Source organism: Callorhinchus milii, unplaced genomic scaffold (genome assembly GCF_018977255.1).
Source record: "Callorhinchus milii isolate IMCB2004 unplaced genomic scaffold, IMCB_Cmil_1.0 Scaffold15, whole genome shotgun sequence".
In the NCBI taxonomy this organism is placed as follows: domain Eukaryota; kingdom Metazoa; phylum Chordata; class Chondrichthyes; order Chimaeriformes; family Callorhinchidae; genus Callorhinchus; species Callorhinchus milii.
This window is the reverse complement of record NW_024704756.1, coordinates 1229246-1245822: the sequence shown is the minus strand read 5'-3', so window position 1 is coordinate 1245822 and position 16577 is coordinate 1229246. Positions and strand designations below refer to the sequence as shown.

At 47.1% G+C, this 16577-nt stretch overlaps 1 protein-coding gene across 1 annotated transcript in view; it reads left to right on the top strand.

The window, feature by feature from the left end:
* Positions 1-16577, top strand: part of LOC103177033 (probable E3 ubiquitin-protein ligase MID2) — a 94227-nt gene that overhangs the window by 38417 nt on the left and 39233 nt on the right. The window contains exon 2 of the mRNA XM_042340809.1: positions 7354-8069. Within this exon, the coding sequence (XP_042196743.1) occupies positions 7410-8069 (660 nt within the window). The 5' untranslated portion in view covers positions 7354-7409. The remainder of the gene's footprint in view (positions 1-7353; positions 8070-16577) is intronic.

Here is a 16577-nt window from a genome sequence, read left to right as displayed (position 1 = left end):
CAGAAAGAACGACATTCATAGAGAGAAACAGTGACAGAGAAGTGTGATAGACAGAGTCAGAAAGCGAGAGAGAGACACCCAGAGTGAGAGACTGAGAGTGTGAGCGAGAGACACACTCGAGTGAGAGACTGAGAGCGAGAGTGAGACACTCAGAGTGAGAGACTGAGAGTGTGAGCGAGAGTGAGACACTCAGAGTGAGGGACTGAGAGTGTGAGCGAGAGTGAGACACTCAGAGTGAGGGACTGAGAGTGTGAGCGAGAGACACACTCAGAGTGAGAGACTGAGAGTGTGAGCGAGAGTGAGACACTCAGAGTGAGGGACTGAGAGTGTGAGCGAGAGAGAGACACTCAGAGTGAGACACTGAGAGTGTGAGCGAGAGACACACTCACAGTGAGAGACTGAGAGCGAGAGTGAGACACTCAGAGTGAGAGACTGAGAGTGTGAGCGAGAGAGAGAGACACTCAGAGTGAGAGACTGAGAGTGTGAGCGAGAGACACACTCAGAGTGAGAGACTGAGAGTGTGAGCGAGAGTGAGACACTCAGAGTGAGGGACTGAGAGTGTGAGCGAGAGAGAGACACTCAGAGTGAGAGACTGAGAGTGTGAGCGAGAGACACACTCAGAGTGAGAGACTGAGAGCGAGAGTGAGACACTCAGAGTGAGAGACTGAGACTGAGAGCGAGAGTGAGACACTCAGAGTGAGAGACTGAGAGTGTGAGCGAGAGAGAGAGACACTTAGAGTGAGAGACTGAGAGTGTGAGCGAGAGTGAGACACTCAGAGTGAGAGACTGAGAGAGAAAGGACGGTGAGTGGGGAGCGAAAATGGGATAACAGCACTAACATGACCAAGAGAGTGAGAGAGGCAGTGAGAGAGCGAGAGAGACAGAGAGATTGTGACATAAAGTGAGAGAAAGAGAGTGAGTGAGTGAGAGAGAGTGGGTGTGAGAGACAGAGAGAGACTGAGTGAGAAAGTGAGTGTGTGTGTGAGTGAGAGAGAGAGAGAGAGAGAGAGATTTGATGGTGAGTGGAGCCCAGTTGGAGCTCTCAGTAAACCAGAGGTTCACCCTGAAGCCAAACATGGTCTTGTTTCCCTTTTGATGTCTGTGAATGAGATGCGATAATTACGGTATATCTGCAGATCTCAGTGTGTTTAAGGTGAGGGCGGGCGGGTGAGGAGGGGGTGGGAATGATTGTCCAGTCATTGTCAGGTCGGGGCAGCTGATGTGGTGGTTGAGCAGTTATTGGGAAGCATAATATATAATAATCAGTATATTCAGTGAAAGAATACACTGTAAGGTGTCGTGGCTGTGTGTTTTGTGGGCGAAACTAGTGACCAGCGAACTGAGGTGAGGTGTTTGAGACACAGAGGAACACCAGGCAGACTGGCAACACTGAGGGTGAAAAACATTTGTGTTTCAGTTCATGTAGTATTAGGTCTGTCGGAACTTACTGAGGTGCCAGTGATGTGATGGTGTGTCGATCACAGGGGCTCTCACACTCTCTCTCTCTCTCTCCTGTGTGAGAGTCTCTGCACCAGCAGCTGTCCACCACCATAATAATAATCCCTGCATTTGATATGGCTCTTTATCACGTCGTCGAGACGTCTCAAAGGATGTAGCGTAAAGTGAATTGACTGTGATGAAATGTGGCAGCCAATTGCGCACAGCAGTGTCCCACAAACAGACATGGAGTGAGCAACCAATTTTATCTGAGCGATGGTTAGCCAGGACACCGGGGGGGGGAGAGAGAGCGAGAGAGAGAAACCCCCTACTCTTTGCGAACATCACCACGGGATCTTTAACGTCCACCTGAACAGGCAGACGGGACCTGGGTTTAACGCCCTCACCTGAAAGGACAATAGCCCACGTGGGTGCTGACAGCTTACAGGAGGGTTTACTCACGTTTGTTGATCAGTGTTGGTTGGTGTGTGGGGCTGACACCTGTGGCAATGTGCTTGCAGTCCAATGCGATTTCTGTTGATGCTGCTGTGGCAGAGGGTGAGGCGACTCGCTCTACACCAGCCTCACTTTCTCCGAGTCAGAAGGTTGTGGCTTCAAGCCCCACGTTGAGGAATTTGAGCTCACAGTCCAGGTTGACTCTCCAGGGCTGGGCCCAGCTCTGCATTGTGCTTTGGATGAGAAGTTAAACCGAGGTCCCGTCTGTCTGTTCAGGTGGATGGTAAAGATCCCACAACGCTTTTTGAACAGAGAAGGGAGTTTCTCTCTCCTGGTGTCCTGGCCAACAATCCCCCAAATAATATTGGTCACTTACATGCCAACTGTTTGTAGGCCATTGTTGTGTGCAAATTGGCTACTGAGTTCACCTACAAACCCACAGTTACCACACCTTACAGAAATAATTAAGCGTTTGAGGTGTGTTGATATGATAAGACACTATGTGACAAGCAAGGAATATAATAATAATATCAGTCCTTGCACTTGATGCAGTGCTTTTCACATCAGGACATCTCAAAACGCTTCACAGGATTTTACCGTGAAGCCGTAGTGACTGTATTTTGTAGGTGAAGGCGACAGCCCATTTGCACACAGCAGCATTCCACAAGCAGCGAATGAAGCATTTTGTTGGCCAGAACATCTCATCTGAACAACAGCACAGGTGCCCCTCAGGAGAGTCAGCTTACACTGTGAGCTCAGACCCTGACGTGGGGCTTGAACTCACCACCTCCTGACGCAGAGGTGAGAGTGATACTGACGGCTGTTTGTGAGTTGTTGTTGTAGGCGAACTGGCTGCCATGTTCAACCACAAAGCACACTTTACAGTAACTCCTGTGAAGAGCTTTGAGACGTCTCCCAGCGTGAAAGGTGCTGTATCAAATGCAAGGAATATTATTTTGTAAAAGGTGTTCTATAAGTGCAAGTTTCACCCACAAAATACACAGGCAATCCACTTTACACTATACTTACAGTACATAGCTGTGAGCCGCTTCGAAGACCTGATAAGACGCTCCTTGGCTTGGACACTTGCCCAAGGTTTTGTTCTGCCGGGAATCAAACCCAGCTCTCTCGCTTGCGAGGCCAGTGCTCTAACCACTGAGCTGCAGGATTCCCATAATCCCTGCGTTTGATGTTGTTGTATACCAAATGCAAGGATTACGATTATTGTCTATGATAAGTTCTTGTTGAATCTCTTTTCCCTGTTGCTCCCCCAACCAAATCAGCTCACACACGTTCCTGTTGTTTGCCGCTGCACATGTCGGACCTGATCACAAGGTCAGCGGACAATTCGCTCCTGGCTTCAGGAAGTGTGTGAATGTCCCAGAGAGGCTCGGGAGGGAATAGAATATTCCAGGAATGCGGAGCTGGAGTCGGGAAAGCCTTTCCCGGTCTGTCAATTCCCATCGGAGGTGATGGGCAGGGCTGACCTTGGCTGGCAGGAAAAGCAGTTTCAGAATAATGTAAAGAGGCTCAGAGTGTGTACCCAGGCTCAGGCCAGTCAGACTCTCACAATACAATACAACACAACACAATACAACACAACACAACACAATACAACACAACACAACACATTACAACACAACACAATACAACACAATACAATACATTACAACACAATACAACACAACATAATACAATACAACACATTACAACACAATACAATACAACAACACAATACAACACAATACAATATAACACAATACAACACAACACAATACAACACAATATAATATAAAACAATACAAGACAATGCAACACAATACAACAGAATACAGCACAACACAATACAATACCAACTGAAACATAAATGGGCAGACTTTAAACTTTATCCCTCCACCCCACCTGATCCCAACCCCCAGCTTGTGTCCAAACCCCTGATTGTTCAGCGCCTTGAAACGTCCTCCTGGCATGAAAGGCACTGTACAGATGTAATTTGTTGTTGTTGTTGTTGGATTTGAGGGTTGGATGGAGAAAGGAGAAAGGAAACCAATTCAGAAATGCCAAGACTCAGGAATGTGAAGGGCAAGTTTATTCCTGATGATAATAATAGTAATAATCATGACAGTTTATGCTGGTGGTAGTGCTCTTGCCTCTGAGTCAGAAGGTTGTGGGTTCAAACCCTACATTGGGACTTGGTTGACACTCCATGGCCGGCGGGTGGGGGTTGCATTGTCAAAGGTGCCATCATTCGGATGAGACGTTAAGCCAAGGTCCCGTCTGCCTGTTCAGATGGATGTTAAAGATCTCATGACACTACTTGAAAAGAGAAGTTTCTCACAGTATCCTGGCCAACAATCCCCCAAATAAAATTGGCCAATCACCCCATGACTGTTTGTGGGAAACTTCTGTGCACAACTGGCTTCCACATTTCGCCCACAAAATTCACAGCCAATCCTTTACAGTATATCCTGTGAAGCCCTTTGAGATGTCCCGATGACGTGATAAGCTGCTATATCACATGCAAGAATTATTATTGTATTATTAAATACCGCAGAATGAAGAGAGGTGCAGAGGAGAGACAGAGAGAGGAGTAGAAACATCTCAAAGTGCTTCACCGGATATACTGTAAAGTGCAGTGACTGTATATTTGTAGGAGCCTACAGCAGCTAAGTTACCCGCAGTAATGTCTCCCACTCAGCCACCAAGCGGGCAAATCAGATGAGAAAAGTCAGTCTAGCTTCTGGTCTCCCTGATGACTATCAAGTTAAATGCAGCAGTGATTGGAGTGTATTGAATGACCTGCTGTGTGTAAATGTGACCGGCAGCAATTATACAATACACAATTACATTTGTAGAGGGCCTTTTATGTCAGGAGGACGTCCCAAGGCGCTCATTATATGGCTTGAGTGACAATATGAGGAATGATTTACAGCATCTCTCTAAACCATCACCGCGATTCCTGTGCGCAGCTCGCTCGCTCTCCGCAGATCTACTGCAGAAAAATGATAATCCTCGCATTTCATACAGCGCCTTGCCATGACGTTGAGACGTCTCAAAGCGCTTCACAGAATATACTGCAAAGTGCGTAGATTGTGAGTGAAACATGGCAGCCAGCAGCGCACAGCAACGTCCCACAAACAGCCATCGAGTGAGCGACCAATTTTATTTGGGGGATTGTTGGCCAGGACACCGGGAGAGAGAAACTCCCTTCTCTTTTCAAATAGTTTTGTGTATTTCGAGGGCAGCCAATATCCCACAAACAGCCATGGAGCGAGTGAGCAAATATCCAAAAAAACTAGAGTTAAGCTGTGAGGGTAATCGCCAACATTTACTGTCTCTGCCAGAACATGAGAAATGTCTGCTCGAGTGAGACATCAGAGGTGTGACCATGTACACAAAGTTGGGGAAAGGATTGTTTGCCTAATTCCATGGCGTATTTAAGCGCAGGTTGACGAGAGACGAGGCTTAGGGACCCCAGAGTGTGTGCTGGGGTAACAGGTGGAGTTTAACCAGCTATACCTGCTTAGCAAGTTACCCGCTGCTGATCCAGCTAGAACACTCTATCCTGTCATTAAACAGGAGCTGACTGGGAAGAATGTGAGTGTCAGCCTGGCTCAGTGGTAGCGCTTTCGCCTCTGAGGCAGAAGGTTGTGGGTTCGAGCCCCATGTCAGGGACTTGGGGCTGGAATCCACAATACCTTCGAAATCATATAGTCTTAAGCTGAGACTCCAATGCAGTGCTGGTGGTGGTGGCGGGGGGCGGGGGGCGGGGGTTGCATTGTCTTAGGTGCCGTCCTTTGGATGAGATGTTAAATGAGGTCCCATCTGCCTGTTCAGGTGGATATTAAAGATCCCCTGGAACAATTCAAGAAGAGAAGGGAGTTTTTCTCTCTTCCGGTGTCTTGGCCAACAATCCCCCAAATAAAATTGGTCACTCAATCCATGGCTGTTTGTGGGACATGCTGTGTGCAACTGTGCCTTCACGTTTGCCTACAAATACACAGTAACTCCCATTTCACAATAAATCCTGTGAAGTGCTTTGAGACATCCTTCTGACGTGGTAAGGCACTGTACCAAATGCAACGATTATTATTAGTAAGAAGCCTTGTCGTCAGTGACTGATCAGCCCATCCAAGTGCTGTGGGTCCATCATGTTGGATCTTCAGAAGGTGGGGAAATTGACCAAGAGAATAGTGAGAGAGACAGAAGCCAACCTGTCAGATAATCCTTGTTAAATGTCAGCACCACTGAGAGCAGGCGAATAATAAAATAATCCTTGCATTTGATACAAAATACACAGTCGCTACACTTTACAGTAAATCTTTACAGTAGATTTATTGTAAAGTGTAGTGACTGCGTATTTTGTCGGTGAATGCGGCAGCCAATTTGTGCCCAGCAATGTCTCACAAACAGCCATGGAGTGAGCTGGTGCCTGATCTCTTCTGGATTGTTGGCCAGGACAGCAGGAGAGAGAAACTCGCTGCCTAGTGACACCAGCCGCGCCTCGCAAAGCAGCTCTGTTTGCTTTGAAGAGCAAATATTTGCTGGTGGGACGGATTTCCCACTGGGAATTTCTTTGTGTTTCGTTTCATTGTTTTAAAAAAGTCACTGATGTGTTTTTCTTAAAGGGACAGGGTCTCTCGCGTTTGAACCCCCTCCCTTCCCTGTGTGTTCTGCGTGCATCGTACTCCAGGTTCACATCAGAAATCCTACCCTCAAGCGAGAGACCGGGGTTCGATTCCCGGCAGGGTGAAACCTTGGGAAAATTTCCTTACTCCACACACCTAATAATGATCCCTCAAGAAAAAAAATAATAAATTGGTCACTTCAATCCACTTTGTGGGACGCTGCTGTGCGCAATTGTCTGCTGCGTTTCGCCCACAAATATACGGTCAATTCACTTTACAGTATATCCTGTGAAGCGCTTTGAGACGTCAAGAAGACGTGAAAAGCGCTATATCAAATGCAAGGATATTATTATTATTATTATTATTATTATTATCCCTTCACTCCGGCCATGTTAACACTTTCACACAAATTTGCTTCCCCAATTTTCTCCTCTTTGTTTTACCCCTGAAGGTGGCTTTAAAAGTGGGGAGGGAGGGGGCGAGGCAGAGAGACTCTGGGATGGAGCCTTTGATCTCCTACCACACTTTCGGATATCTACCTCCACTACAAACACCCATCAGCTGTATAAATGCAGGCTATTGTTATTGTTGATGGATCCTGTAAAAATGCAGACTCTTGTGCTGTATAAACACAGGCTCCTGGGCTGTATAAACGCAGGCTCTTGTGTTGTATAAAGGCAGGCTCCTATGCTGTATAAAGGCAGACTCCTGTGCTGTATAAACTCAGGCTCCTGTGCCATATAAATGCAGGCACTTGTGCTGTATAAACGCAGGCTCCTGTGCTGTATAAATGCAGGCTGCTGTACCTGATGGTTATTGTGTCCCCGCACAGGGAGCTGAGCAGCCCGCCTCGGTACTGCTGACGATGAGCGATCCCTTTGCCTGAAGATGGAAACATTGGAGTCGGAGCTGACCTGCCCAATCTGCCTGGAGTTGTTTGAGGATCCTCTACTCTTGCCTTGCGCCCACAGCCTGTGCTTTAATTGTGCCCATCGTATCCTCGTGTCGCACTGCGCCTCCAGTGAGACCATCGACTCCATCGCAGCCTTCCAGTGCCCCACCTGCCGCTATGTCATCTCCCTGAACCACCGCGGGCTGGAGGGGCTTAAACGCAATGTAACTCTGCAGAACATCATCGACCGCTTCCAGAAAGCCTCGTTGAGCGGATCCAACTCCCCGAGCGAGTGCCGGCGGGAGCGAGCACCCCGGACCCCCGTCACCATGTCGTGCGAGCGTGTGCAGTGTCAGTTCTGCGAGCAGGAGCCGGCCAGGGAGGCGGTGAAGACCTGCGTGACCTGCGAGGTGTCGTACTGCGATCGCTGCCTCAGGGCCACGCACCCCAACAAGAAGCCCTTCACCGGCCACCGGCTGGTGGAGCCCATCCCCGACTCCCACCTCCGTGGCCTCATGTGCCTGGAGCACGAGAACGAAAAGGTGAATATGTACTGTGTGACGGACGATCAGCTGATCTGTGCCTTATGCAAACTTGTGGGCCGGCACCGGGAACACCAGGTCTCCTCTCTGAGTGAGAGATATGACAAGCTGAAGGTACAGTACAACCACCTTAATCCATCGCTTAACATCCGCTGCGAATGTTGTGCTTGTTACAGGGCCTTGGGATGTCCTCCTGACGTGAAAGGCGCTATACAAATGTAATTTGTTATTGTTGGTTATGGGAAACAGCTGGTGGAAGCAGAAAATATTGTTTGTTTCAAGGAAAAATCAGATAGATTTCCACTAGAAAATAATATCTGGGGGATATACAGTGTATAGTTGGGGATATGACATGTCAAGTGACTGCCAGGATGGTGGAAGGTGAACTGGGTGGACTTTGATCTTCTTTCGCCAGCAAATTCTTATGTTCTTATGGAGCCGGGGGAAAATATAATAATCCTTGCATTTGATATAGCGCTTTTCACGTCGGGAGGACGTCCCAAAGCGCTTCACAGAACACACTGTAAAGTGAATTGACTGTATATTTGTGGGCGAACGCGGCAGCCAATTGCGCACAGCAATGTCCCACAAACAGTCGTAGATTGAAAATGACCAATTTATTATTGTTTTTGGTTTTTTGGAGGGATTATTATTAGGCTCTGTGTGGAGTAAGGAAACTTGCCCAAGGTTTGGCCCTCTGCCTGGAATTGAACTCCGGTCTCTCACTTGCAAAGCGAGTGCTCTAACCACTGAGCTACAGGACTCCACCCTCTTCCTGGGTTTTTATTAATTAGTGCCATGGGATCTTTAACGTCCACCTAAACAGGCAGATGGGACCTTGGTTTAAGATCTCATGATGTGCATGGAGAGGAGAACGAGGCTGAGCAAGGAGCTGCGAGCAACAAACAGTCAAGTAAGATGAGGCTCTTCAACGTCAAAGGAGACGTGTAAGGGAGGACCTTACTGAGCTATTTAAAATTCTAAATGGGATTGAGAGATAATCATAGCAGATCTTTTAATCCCATTTCCCTACCTTTTCTTCATTCCACCTTAATCCCTTTACTTCCCAGTCTCTCTCTCTCTCTTAATCATCCTGATTGATTCTGACTCTATAACATTCTGTGGTGGTGTGTTTCATGTCCTCATCACCCTCTGTGTGAGGAAACGTGTTCTGATCTCACTGAGAATCACCCTGGCTCTGATTTTAGGATCACCTGCCTTTGTTACAAACCAACGATTATCTGCCAATTCCCTTCACTGCGTTAAACACCTCGATCAGATCAACCCTCTTGAATGCTAAAGAATAAGAAAAGGTACAGTATAAGGTAGTGACTAGGGGGGTCCAAGAGAAAATTTAGGAGTAACTACTTCATATAGAGGGTAATGAGATTGTGGAACTCGCTGCCTGAAGCAGTGTTTGAATCAGACAATGTAGATACATTTAAGATTAAGCTAGATCTTCCCATGAGGGAGAGGGGAATAGAGGGTGGGAGGGGGTAAGGAGTGGGGAAAGACTCATGTGGAGTATAACAAGCAACAAACAAACTGAATTTATACAGCGCTGTTCATGTTGGGAAGACATCCCAAGGCTCTGGACAATGAGGGGTTTGCTGTGGGTTAGGATCAGAGAAGGGTGGAGGGCAAGTGGGGGTGGACGAGGGAAGTTGACCAAAGGCACGGTTGTAAATGAAGCTCTTGAGATGCGCCTTGAAGGAGGCAAGGGAGGGCCCAAGGTGGAGGGGCTCTGGGATGGAGTTCCAGAGAGTGGGGGCAGAAAGGCTGAAGGCTTGATCGCCATTGTGGAATGGGCAGGGAGGGGACGTGGAGCAGGCCAGTGGCTGCAGAATTGAGGGAACGGACAGGTTGGTGAAGTTTTTGTAGGTCGCAGAGGTAGAGAGGAGCAAGACTGTGGGTGTATACACTGGCACAGATTGGTTGGGCGAATGACCTGTTTCCGCGCCGTACAGTCTGTGTAAATCTATGAATAGAAGCATTAAACCCAGATCCAGTCTGCCTGTCTAACGAGTGGACATTAAAGATGCCCTGACACTTTTGGAACAGAGACTCACCTCTCCTGTGTCCTGGCCAAAAAACCTCCAATCCTGTATGTGGGATCTAGCTAAACCACCACATTTGTGAACAAAAACAGTTACTACACTTGGCAGTGGAGTGGGAGTTGGGTGGGGGCTGGTTGAGGTCTAGAGGTTGCTGGAGTCTCTTTGGAGGGAGGTAAAAGGGGTGTCTCATTGGGGAGGGGAAGGTAAGCAAGATCAATTGGGATTGAGGGAAGTGGGTGGGGGGTTCTCCTTGGGGTGGGAGGGTAGAGGTAATTGGGCCCATCTGTAGCACTTTGAGACATTGAGATGTGAGAAGCCATTTGATCTGATGCAAGGACTTTTTGTCCTGCGCTGGAAACAGCCAACAGCAATAAAGTAGGAGTCGAGACAACCTCCTGCCCCCCCCCCACCAACCACCATCCACTCTCTTCCACACAGTTTAGCAGGTCTTGGGGGGGGGGTTGGGGAGGGAGTTAGATTAACAGACGCAAGCCCAACGATGACATTACTGTGGGAAACCTCATCAGCTATAACATGCTCCGAGCCGGCAGCCACAGTGTCACTGCGATTTATTTATCTCCCAATAAAAGTTTAACCGCACAATGAAACATTCATTGGTCATTAGAGTGTTTAATTTAGAACGTTACTCTGTGAGCCCACAGTGCTTAACGTGGGGAGTGCGGGCATCTCTGGGATGTACACACATGAACGCCCTGGGCACAGCGGGAGGTCACTCAGCCTATCGTGTCAGTGTCCCACAACCTTAGGAGAGGCCATTCGGCCCATCGTGCCTATGCCAGCTCCCTGTACGAGATATTATTTCGTCCCACTCCCCTACCCTCTGCCACCCCACCCCCCCGATATATCCTTTAATACCTTCATATTTTTCCTTTCAAATATTGGTCCTAATACTCCCCCCGTTCACTCCCCCCCACCCCGTGTATGTCTGTCTGTGTGTGACCTTGAGCTCAGAGGGCTCCGGCCTGCAACATGTCCTCTGCTGTCCAGCAGATTCAGGTGGATGTTAAAGATCCTACGGCGTCAAAACGAGAAGGGAGTTTCTCTCTCTCCCGATGTCCTGGCCAACAATCCCCCAAATAAAATTGGTCCCTTACTCCATGGCTGTCTGTGGGAAACTGCTGTGTGCAAATCGGTTGCCACATTCGCCCACAAAATACACACATCTTGTGAAATGCTTTGAGACGTCTCAACAATCTGATAAGGCACTACATCAAATTAAAGGATCGTTATCTGGAGCATTGAAGAGGAGAATGAAGCAATCAAAGGGCATATCTGGATAAAAATGAATGCCAATTTCCCTTAAAATGACCTATAGTCCTTACAAAGTGTTCCATTGTCTCTAAAATGACTGCCATTGTCCTTTCACACAACGAAGGCTCCATCTGAGAACAGTCAGTTATTCAACTGACTTGGCAAGTAATAGACAGAGAAATTAGTTTGAGAGTAATAGACAGAGACATTTCCCACTCAGCTCCCGTTAACCCTTAACGGGGAGGGTCATTCTAGCTGGGCAACTAGTGGGAAAGTTTGCCAGACAGCGATATCAATGTCACAATGCCAAGCTTTCCGTTGTTAGCTGGTTAGACTCCACCAGTCACCCACAGCGCACACTCTGGGGTCCCCCAAGCCTTGGCCTCTTGCCAACCTGCATCTAATACTTGCCAGAATTACGTAAGCAGAGTGCGTCCCGAGAGAGAGAGAGAGAGTGCACATTCCATTCCAACAATCTCTCTCTGGGATTTCCATGTGTAGGTGGGATACCTAGAGATCTCAGTTTGGATACTCTCAAGCAGGTGATAAGTTTCCGCATGTGTCAGACACCCGGCTCACCAAAAACAATAGACAGAGAAGCAGTGTAAGGATATTTGGGATCGGAGGGAGAGCGTGGAGCCTGATTTCAGCAGAGCATCGGCCAGTTGAGAAGCGGCTGAATAACACACAGCTCGATAAAGAGATCCTTATTGTTCCTCTCACTCTCACTGATCACGTCGTGTGTATGGAGACCTCAGCTCTGTGGCACATGGTCACAGTCAGTAACAGCGGGTCTCAGACACAGCTCTGAGGAACATGCAGATAAATGGGATCAAGTTCAGAGCAAAGGAAACAATAGATTAATGTTTCTCCCTCCACACCCCCTCCTTCTCTCCTCCCTCCCTTCCCTCCCTCCTACCCTCTCTCCTCCCTCCCTCTGTAACTTTGTTCCCCCCGCCCCAGCTGCATGTTATTATTTTGACCACACCTCATCATGTCAGCTTCTCGGTTTCTGTCAAGTTATATTTGTACACAAACTGTGGCAGCCATTTAATGGGCAGCAACAACAAAAACTTGTATTTAGCAAAACTGATAATAATCATGACAATAATAATAATTGTGCTTGATATATTACATCGGTGAGAAGTCTCATACGCTTCACATTGTATTTTATAATAATCTTTGCATTTGTAATAGCGCCTCATCACGTCTTTGAGACGTCTCAAAGCGCTTCAGAGAATGTACTGTAAAGTGAATTGACTGTATATTTTGTGGGCGAAACGCCAATTGTGTACAGCAGCGTCCCACAAACAGTCGTGGATTGAGTGACCAAATAATCATATTTTTTAAAATTTATTTTTGTTTTTTGGAGGGAATATTATCCCCTGGAGAATCGATCCTTCAATCGACTAACAACCAGGTTTCTACTTACTGCTCGGTAAACAGGTGTGTGGAGTAAGGAAACTTGCCTATCGTTTCGCCCTGCCTGGGAATCGAACCCAGGTCTCTCACTTGCGAGGCGAGCGCTCTAACCACAGAGATACGGAACTCCATATTATTCAGGAGAGGAGATGGTGACTGGGGAAAATAACGTACTGTGCTAAACTGTTGTTCTCTATTTACTTTGTGAGAGCGATAGAGATAGAGAGAGCTCTTAATATTGCCTGAGGGCACGGGTACTGTGGAAACTGATTGTCTCACCAGTGAGATTCTACAGCAACCAGAATAGCCACATTTTTTCTTAAAACGTAACTCCGTCCGCAGTATAGGGAGAGGACGGAATCTGAGTAAGGTAGCTACGGGAATGGCAAGCTAAGTCAGGACTCCTCAGGATTTAATAATAATAATCCTTGCATTTGATATAGCATCTTATCATGTCGTTGAGACATCTCAAAGCGCTTCACAGAATATATTGCAAAGTAGAATTGACTGTATTACAGCCTTGAAATAGATGTCTTTTAATAAGCGCTCCGAGACAATGCCCCACGTGAACGGCGCTATATGAATGCAAATTATTGTTGTTGTTATCTCAAGAGGTGACCTTACAGGGATGTAGAAACTAAATGATTACAGGAAATAAATAGGAACGATACGTTTAAATATACCGAGGCAGCAGTACAAGAGGCACAGGGTCAGGGGTGCAGTTTCGGGATAGACACCAGGAAGTGCCACTTTACCCAGAGGTTAATTAACAAATGGAACAGGGTTACCAGGAAGTCAATGGTTGAGGCCAGGACACTGGGATTTGTTTAAGAAACAGCTTGATGAGATTTCCATGCCAAATCCTTGTTCCCTATCTGAGGTTCTGATCTTAAATTCACTCCCTCAAATCACCAACCAAAGAAAATAGTTCCTGACTATTTATCTTCTATAATTGTCAGCCTGGCGCAGTGGTAGTGCTGTTGCCTCTGAGTCAGAAGGCTGTGGGTTCAAGCCCTAAGACGGAACGTGGAATCACATAGTCTAAGCTGACTCTCCAGTGCAGTGCTGGGTGGGTGTTGCACTGTGGGAGGTGCCGTCCTTCAGATAAAACATTAAACCTTAAACCCATCTGTCTGCCTTTTAGGTTCATGTTAAAGATCCCATTGCACTATTCGGAAAGAGAAGGGAGTTATTTCCTAAATAAAAATCCCTGAATAAAATGGGTCATTCACTCCATCCATGGCTGCTTGTGTGACACTGCCATATTTCACCCACAATATACACAGTAACTCCATTTTACAGTGTTCATGTGAAGTGCTTTGAGATGGCTCAATGATGCGATAAGATGTTGTGTCAAATACAAGGATTATTATTATCTCAAACCTCTCCCTTATCTTAAAGCACTTGATCACATCACCCTCAGTTTTCACTGCTCCAACGTTGTTTGCTTGTAACCATCTCCCTATGTGAAGAAAGGGTTTCTAACCTCCCCTTTAATTCCTTTTTCGATCGTCTTCAATTTAATTTAAAAATAGAGCAGGCTCCAAGAGCACGGGGTTAGAGAAAGGAAGGCAAGTAATTATTGACTGCGAAGGACTTGCTAGTGTGTGTGAGGTGCTGCGTGAAGAGAAGGGAATCAAAACAGGTAGAGTTCAGGGGAGGCAGATACTAACTGAGGCTAATAATAAAAGACAGGGAACATCAACAGTCACTTTCCATCAGCCCAGAGTTGGAGCCAGGCTTGCTTGGTATCAGCAGCCAGTACAGCCTCAGAAAACTTGCCATTTCCCCACCATACTCACACTTCTTGCAAACCAGGAACGTGACCTTGTTTAATAAGGAATGTCTTTACAGGAGGGACTCAGTGCCATGTCACGGACAGTGCTTCACTGACTGACCAACAACGACTTATGCCCTTTGAGTCCTGTAGCTCAGTGGTTAGAGCACTCGCCTCGCAAGGGAGAGACCTGGGTTCGGTTCCCGGCAGTCAGGGCGAAACCTTGGGCAAGTTTCCTTACTCCACGCCTGATAATAATCCCTCAAAAAAAAACGATAATAATTTGGTCACTTCAATCCACGTCTGTTTGTGGGACACTGCTGTGCGCACTTGGCTGCCACGTTTCACCCACAAAATACACAGTCAATTCACTTTACAGTGTATTCTGTAAAGCGCTTTGGGACGTCTAGAAGATATGAAAGGCGCTATATCAAATGCAAGGATTATTATTATTCACACGGGGTAGTGTCTCAGAGCGCTTACAAATGGCACAATCTGATGTCAAGCTGGGAGAGAGGGGAGGTGACTGTGGGCACAGATGAAGAAGAAAGTCTTCAGGTGAAGACAAGTAAACAGGGGGCAAGGCAGAGGGATTGAAGTAGAGAGTTCCAGAGGGTTGGGAGATTAATGGCTGAATAACAACTTTCAAAAGAGAATTAGATAGTTAGTTGAAAAGGAACGATTTGCAAGGATATGGGGAAATAGTAGGGGTGTGAGACTGATTGGGCAGCTCTTCAAATGAGCCGGCACAGGCACAATGGGCCGAATGGCCTCCTTCTGTAATATTCTATGATTCTACTCTATGAAGATACGGCCGCTGATGGTGGAGCTGAGGAGTCAGCCAAGCTTAGGGGACAGGTAGAGGAATGGGTGTGTGCTGTGCAGTCCAGGCTGTAGTGAGGGATAATGATACTTGCACCAGTAAAGGTGTACAATATATTTGATCTGGATGCCTGCAGAAACTTCCTTCTCTTTTCCAATTGTGTTGCGTCATCTTTAAATCCACCTTAACAGGTAGACAGGACCTCAGATTAATACGTCGTCTGAAAGACTGTCTCCCAAGCTCAGCACCAGAGAGTCAAAGCTGGGTCCCCAACTCACAACCTTCTGATCCAGAAGGGAGAGTGCTACCCACTGAGCCAGGCTGACACAGCCACAGGCAGTAATGGTCATTGCGTTATCCGGGCAGGAAAGTGTTTTGCCTTTGAAGGGCCACAGAGAAGGATTGGGTAGTGAGAGTCTTGGGGGATGGTAAAATATTCAGAAATTTTTGCGTAATTTTATTTGAGGTCCAGGTCTCCAAAGAGGTAGGGTTGGGTCAGTGGGTTGACTCGGGTGAGCAGGTTGGGTAGGTTCATTGATAGATTGGGTCGTTGGGTAGGTTGAGTACATGGACAGGTTGGGCCATTGGTTACATTGGGTTGGTGTGGTCTAAGGAAGGAGCAGGTTAAATGCCCTCAGCTGACATGCCTACTCAAGTGCCACACAGCTTGGCTGCTGCTCCACACAGCCTTCGCCCCCTCCTCCCGGGGCTGAACATTCAAAACATCTTAGTTTCCAAACGAGAGAAAGTTCCTAAAGGGTTTCAGCAAAGCGGCAGATGAATAATACAGAGGATTTGTTATTAAAATAACACGTTTCCTTAGAAGCTGAACTACAGAGGCTCACTGGCAAAAAGGAGACTGTCCTGATCATTCAATTACTGCAGCTTTCCCGTCCCTTTGATGTTAAGACACTTGTGAATAAAACAGACTTTAAATCCAGCATGAGTTACAGAGATATGCAAATCACCACTATCCTGTCACAGTAAATATCTCACTAAATCAGCCTGGAAGAAGAAGGCCCTTCAACCCATCCGATCTCAGCCCTCCACAACACCCACCCCCTACCATTCCCTCTCGCTGCATCAAGCGGCTTTTTAAATGAGTCCCAGTGTCGTGGCCTCTTATCATCGTTCCAGGCAACCTGTCATAGTGGTGTTCAAAATTATGAGGGATTTTGATAGAATAGATAGGGAGAAGCTGTTTCCACTGGTGAGTGGGTGGGTAACCAGAGGACACAGATTTAAGATAATTGGCAAAAGAACCAGTAGGG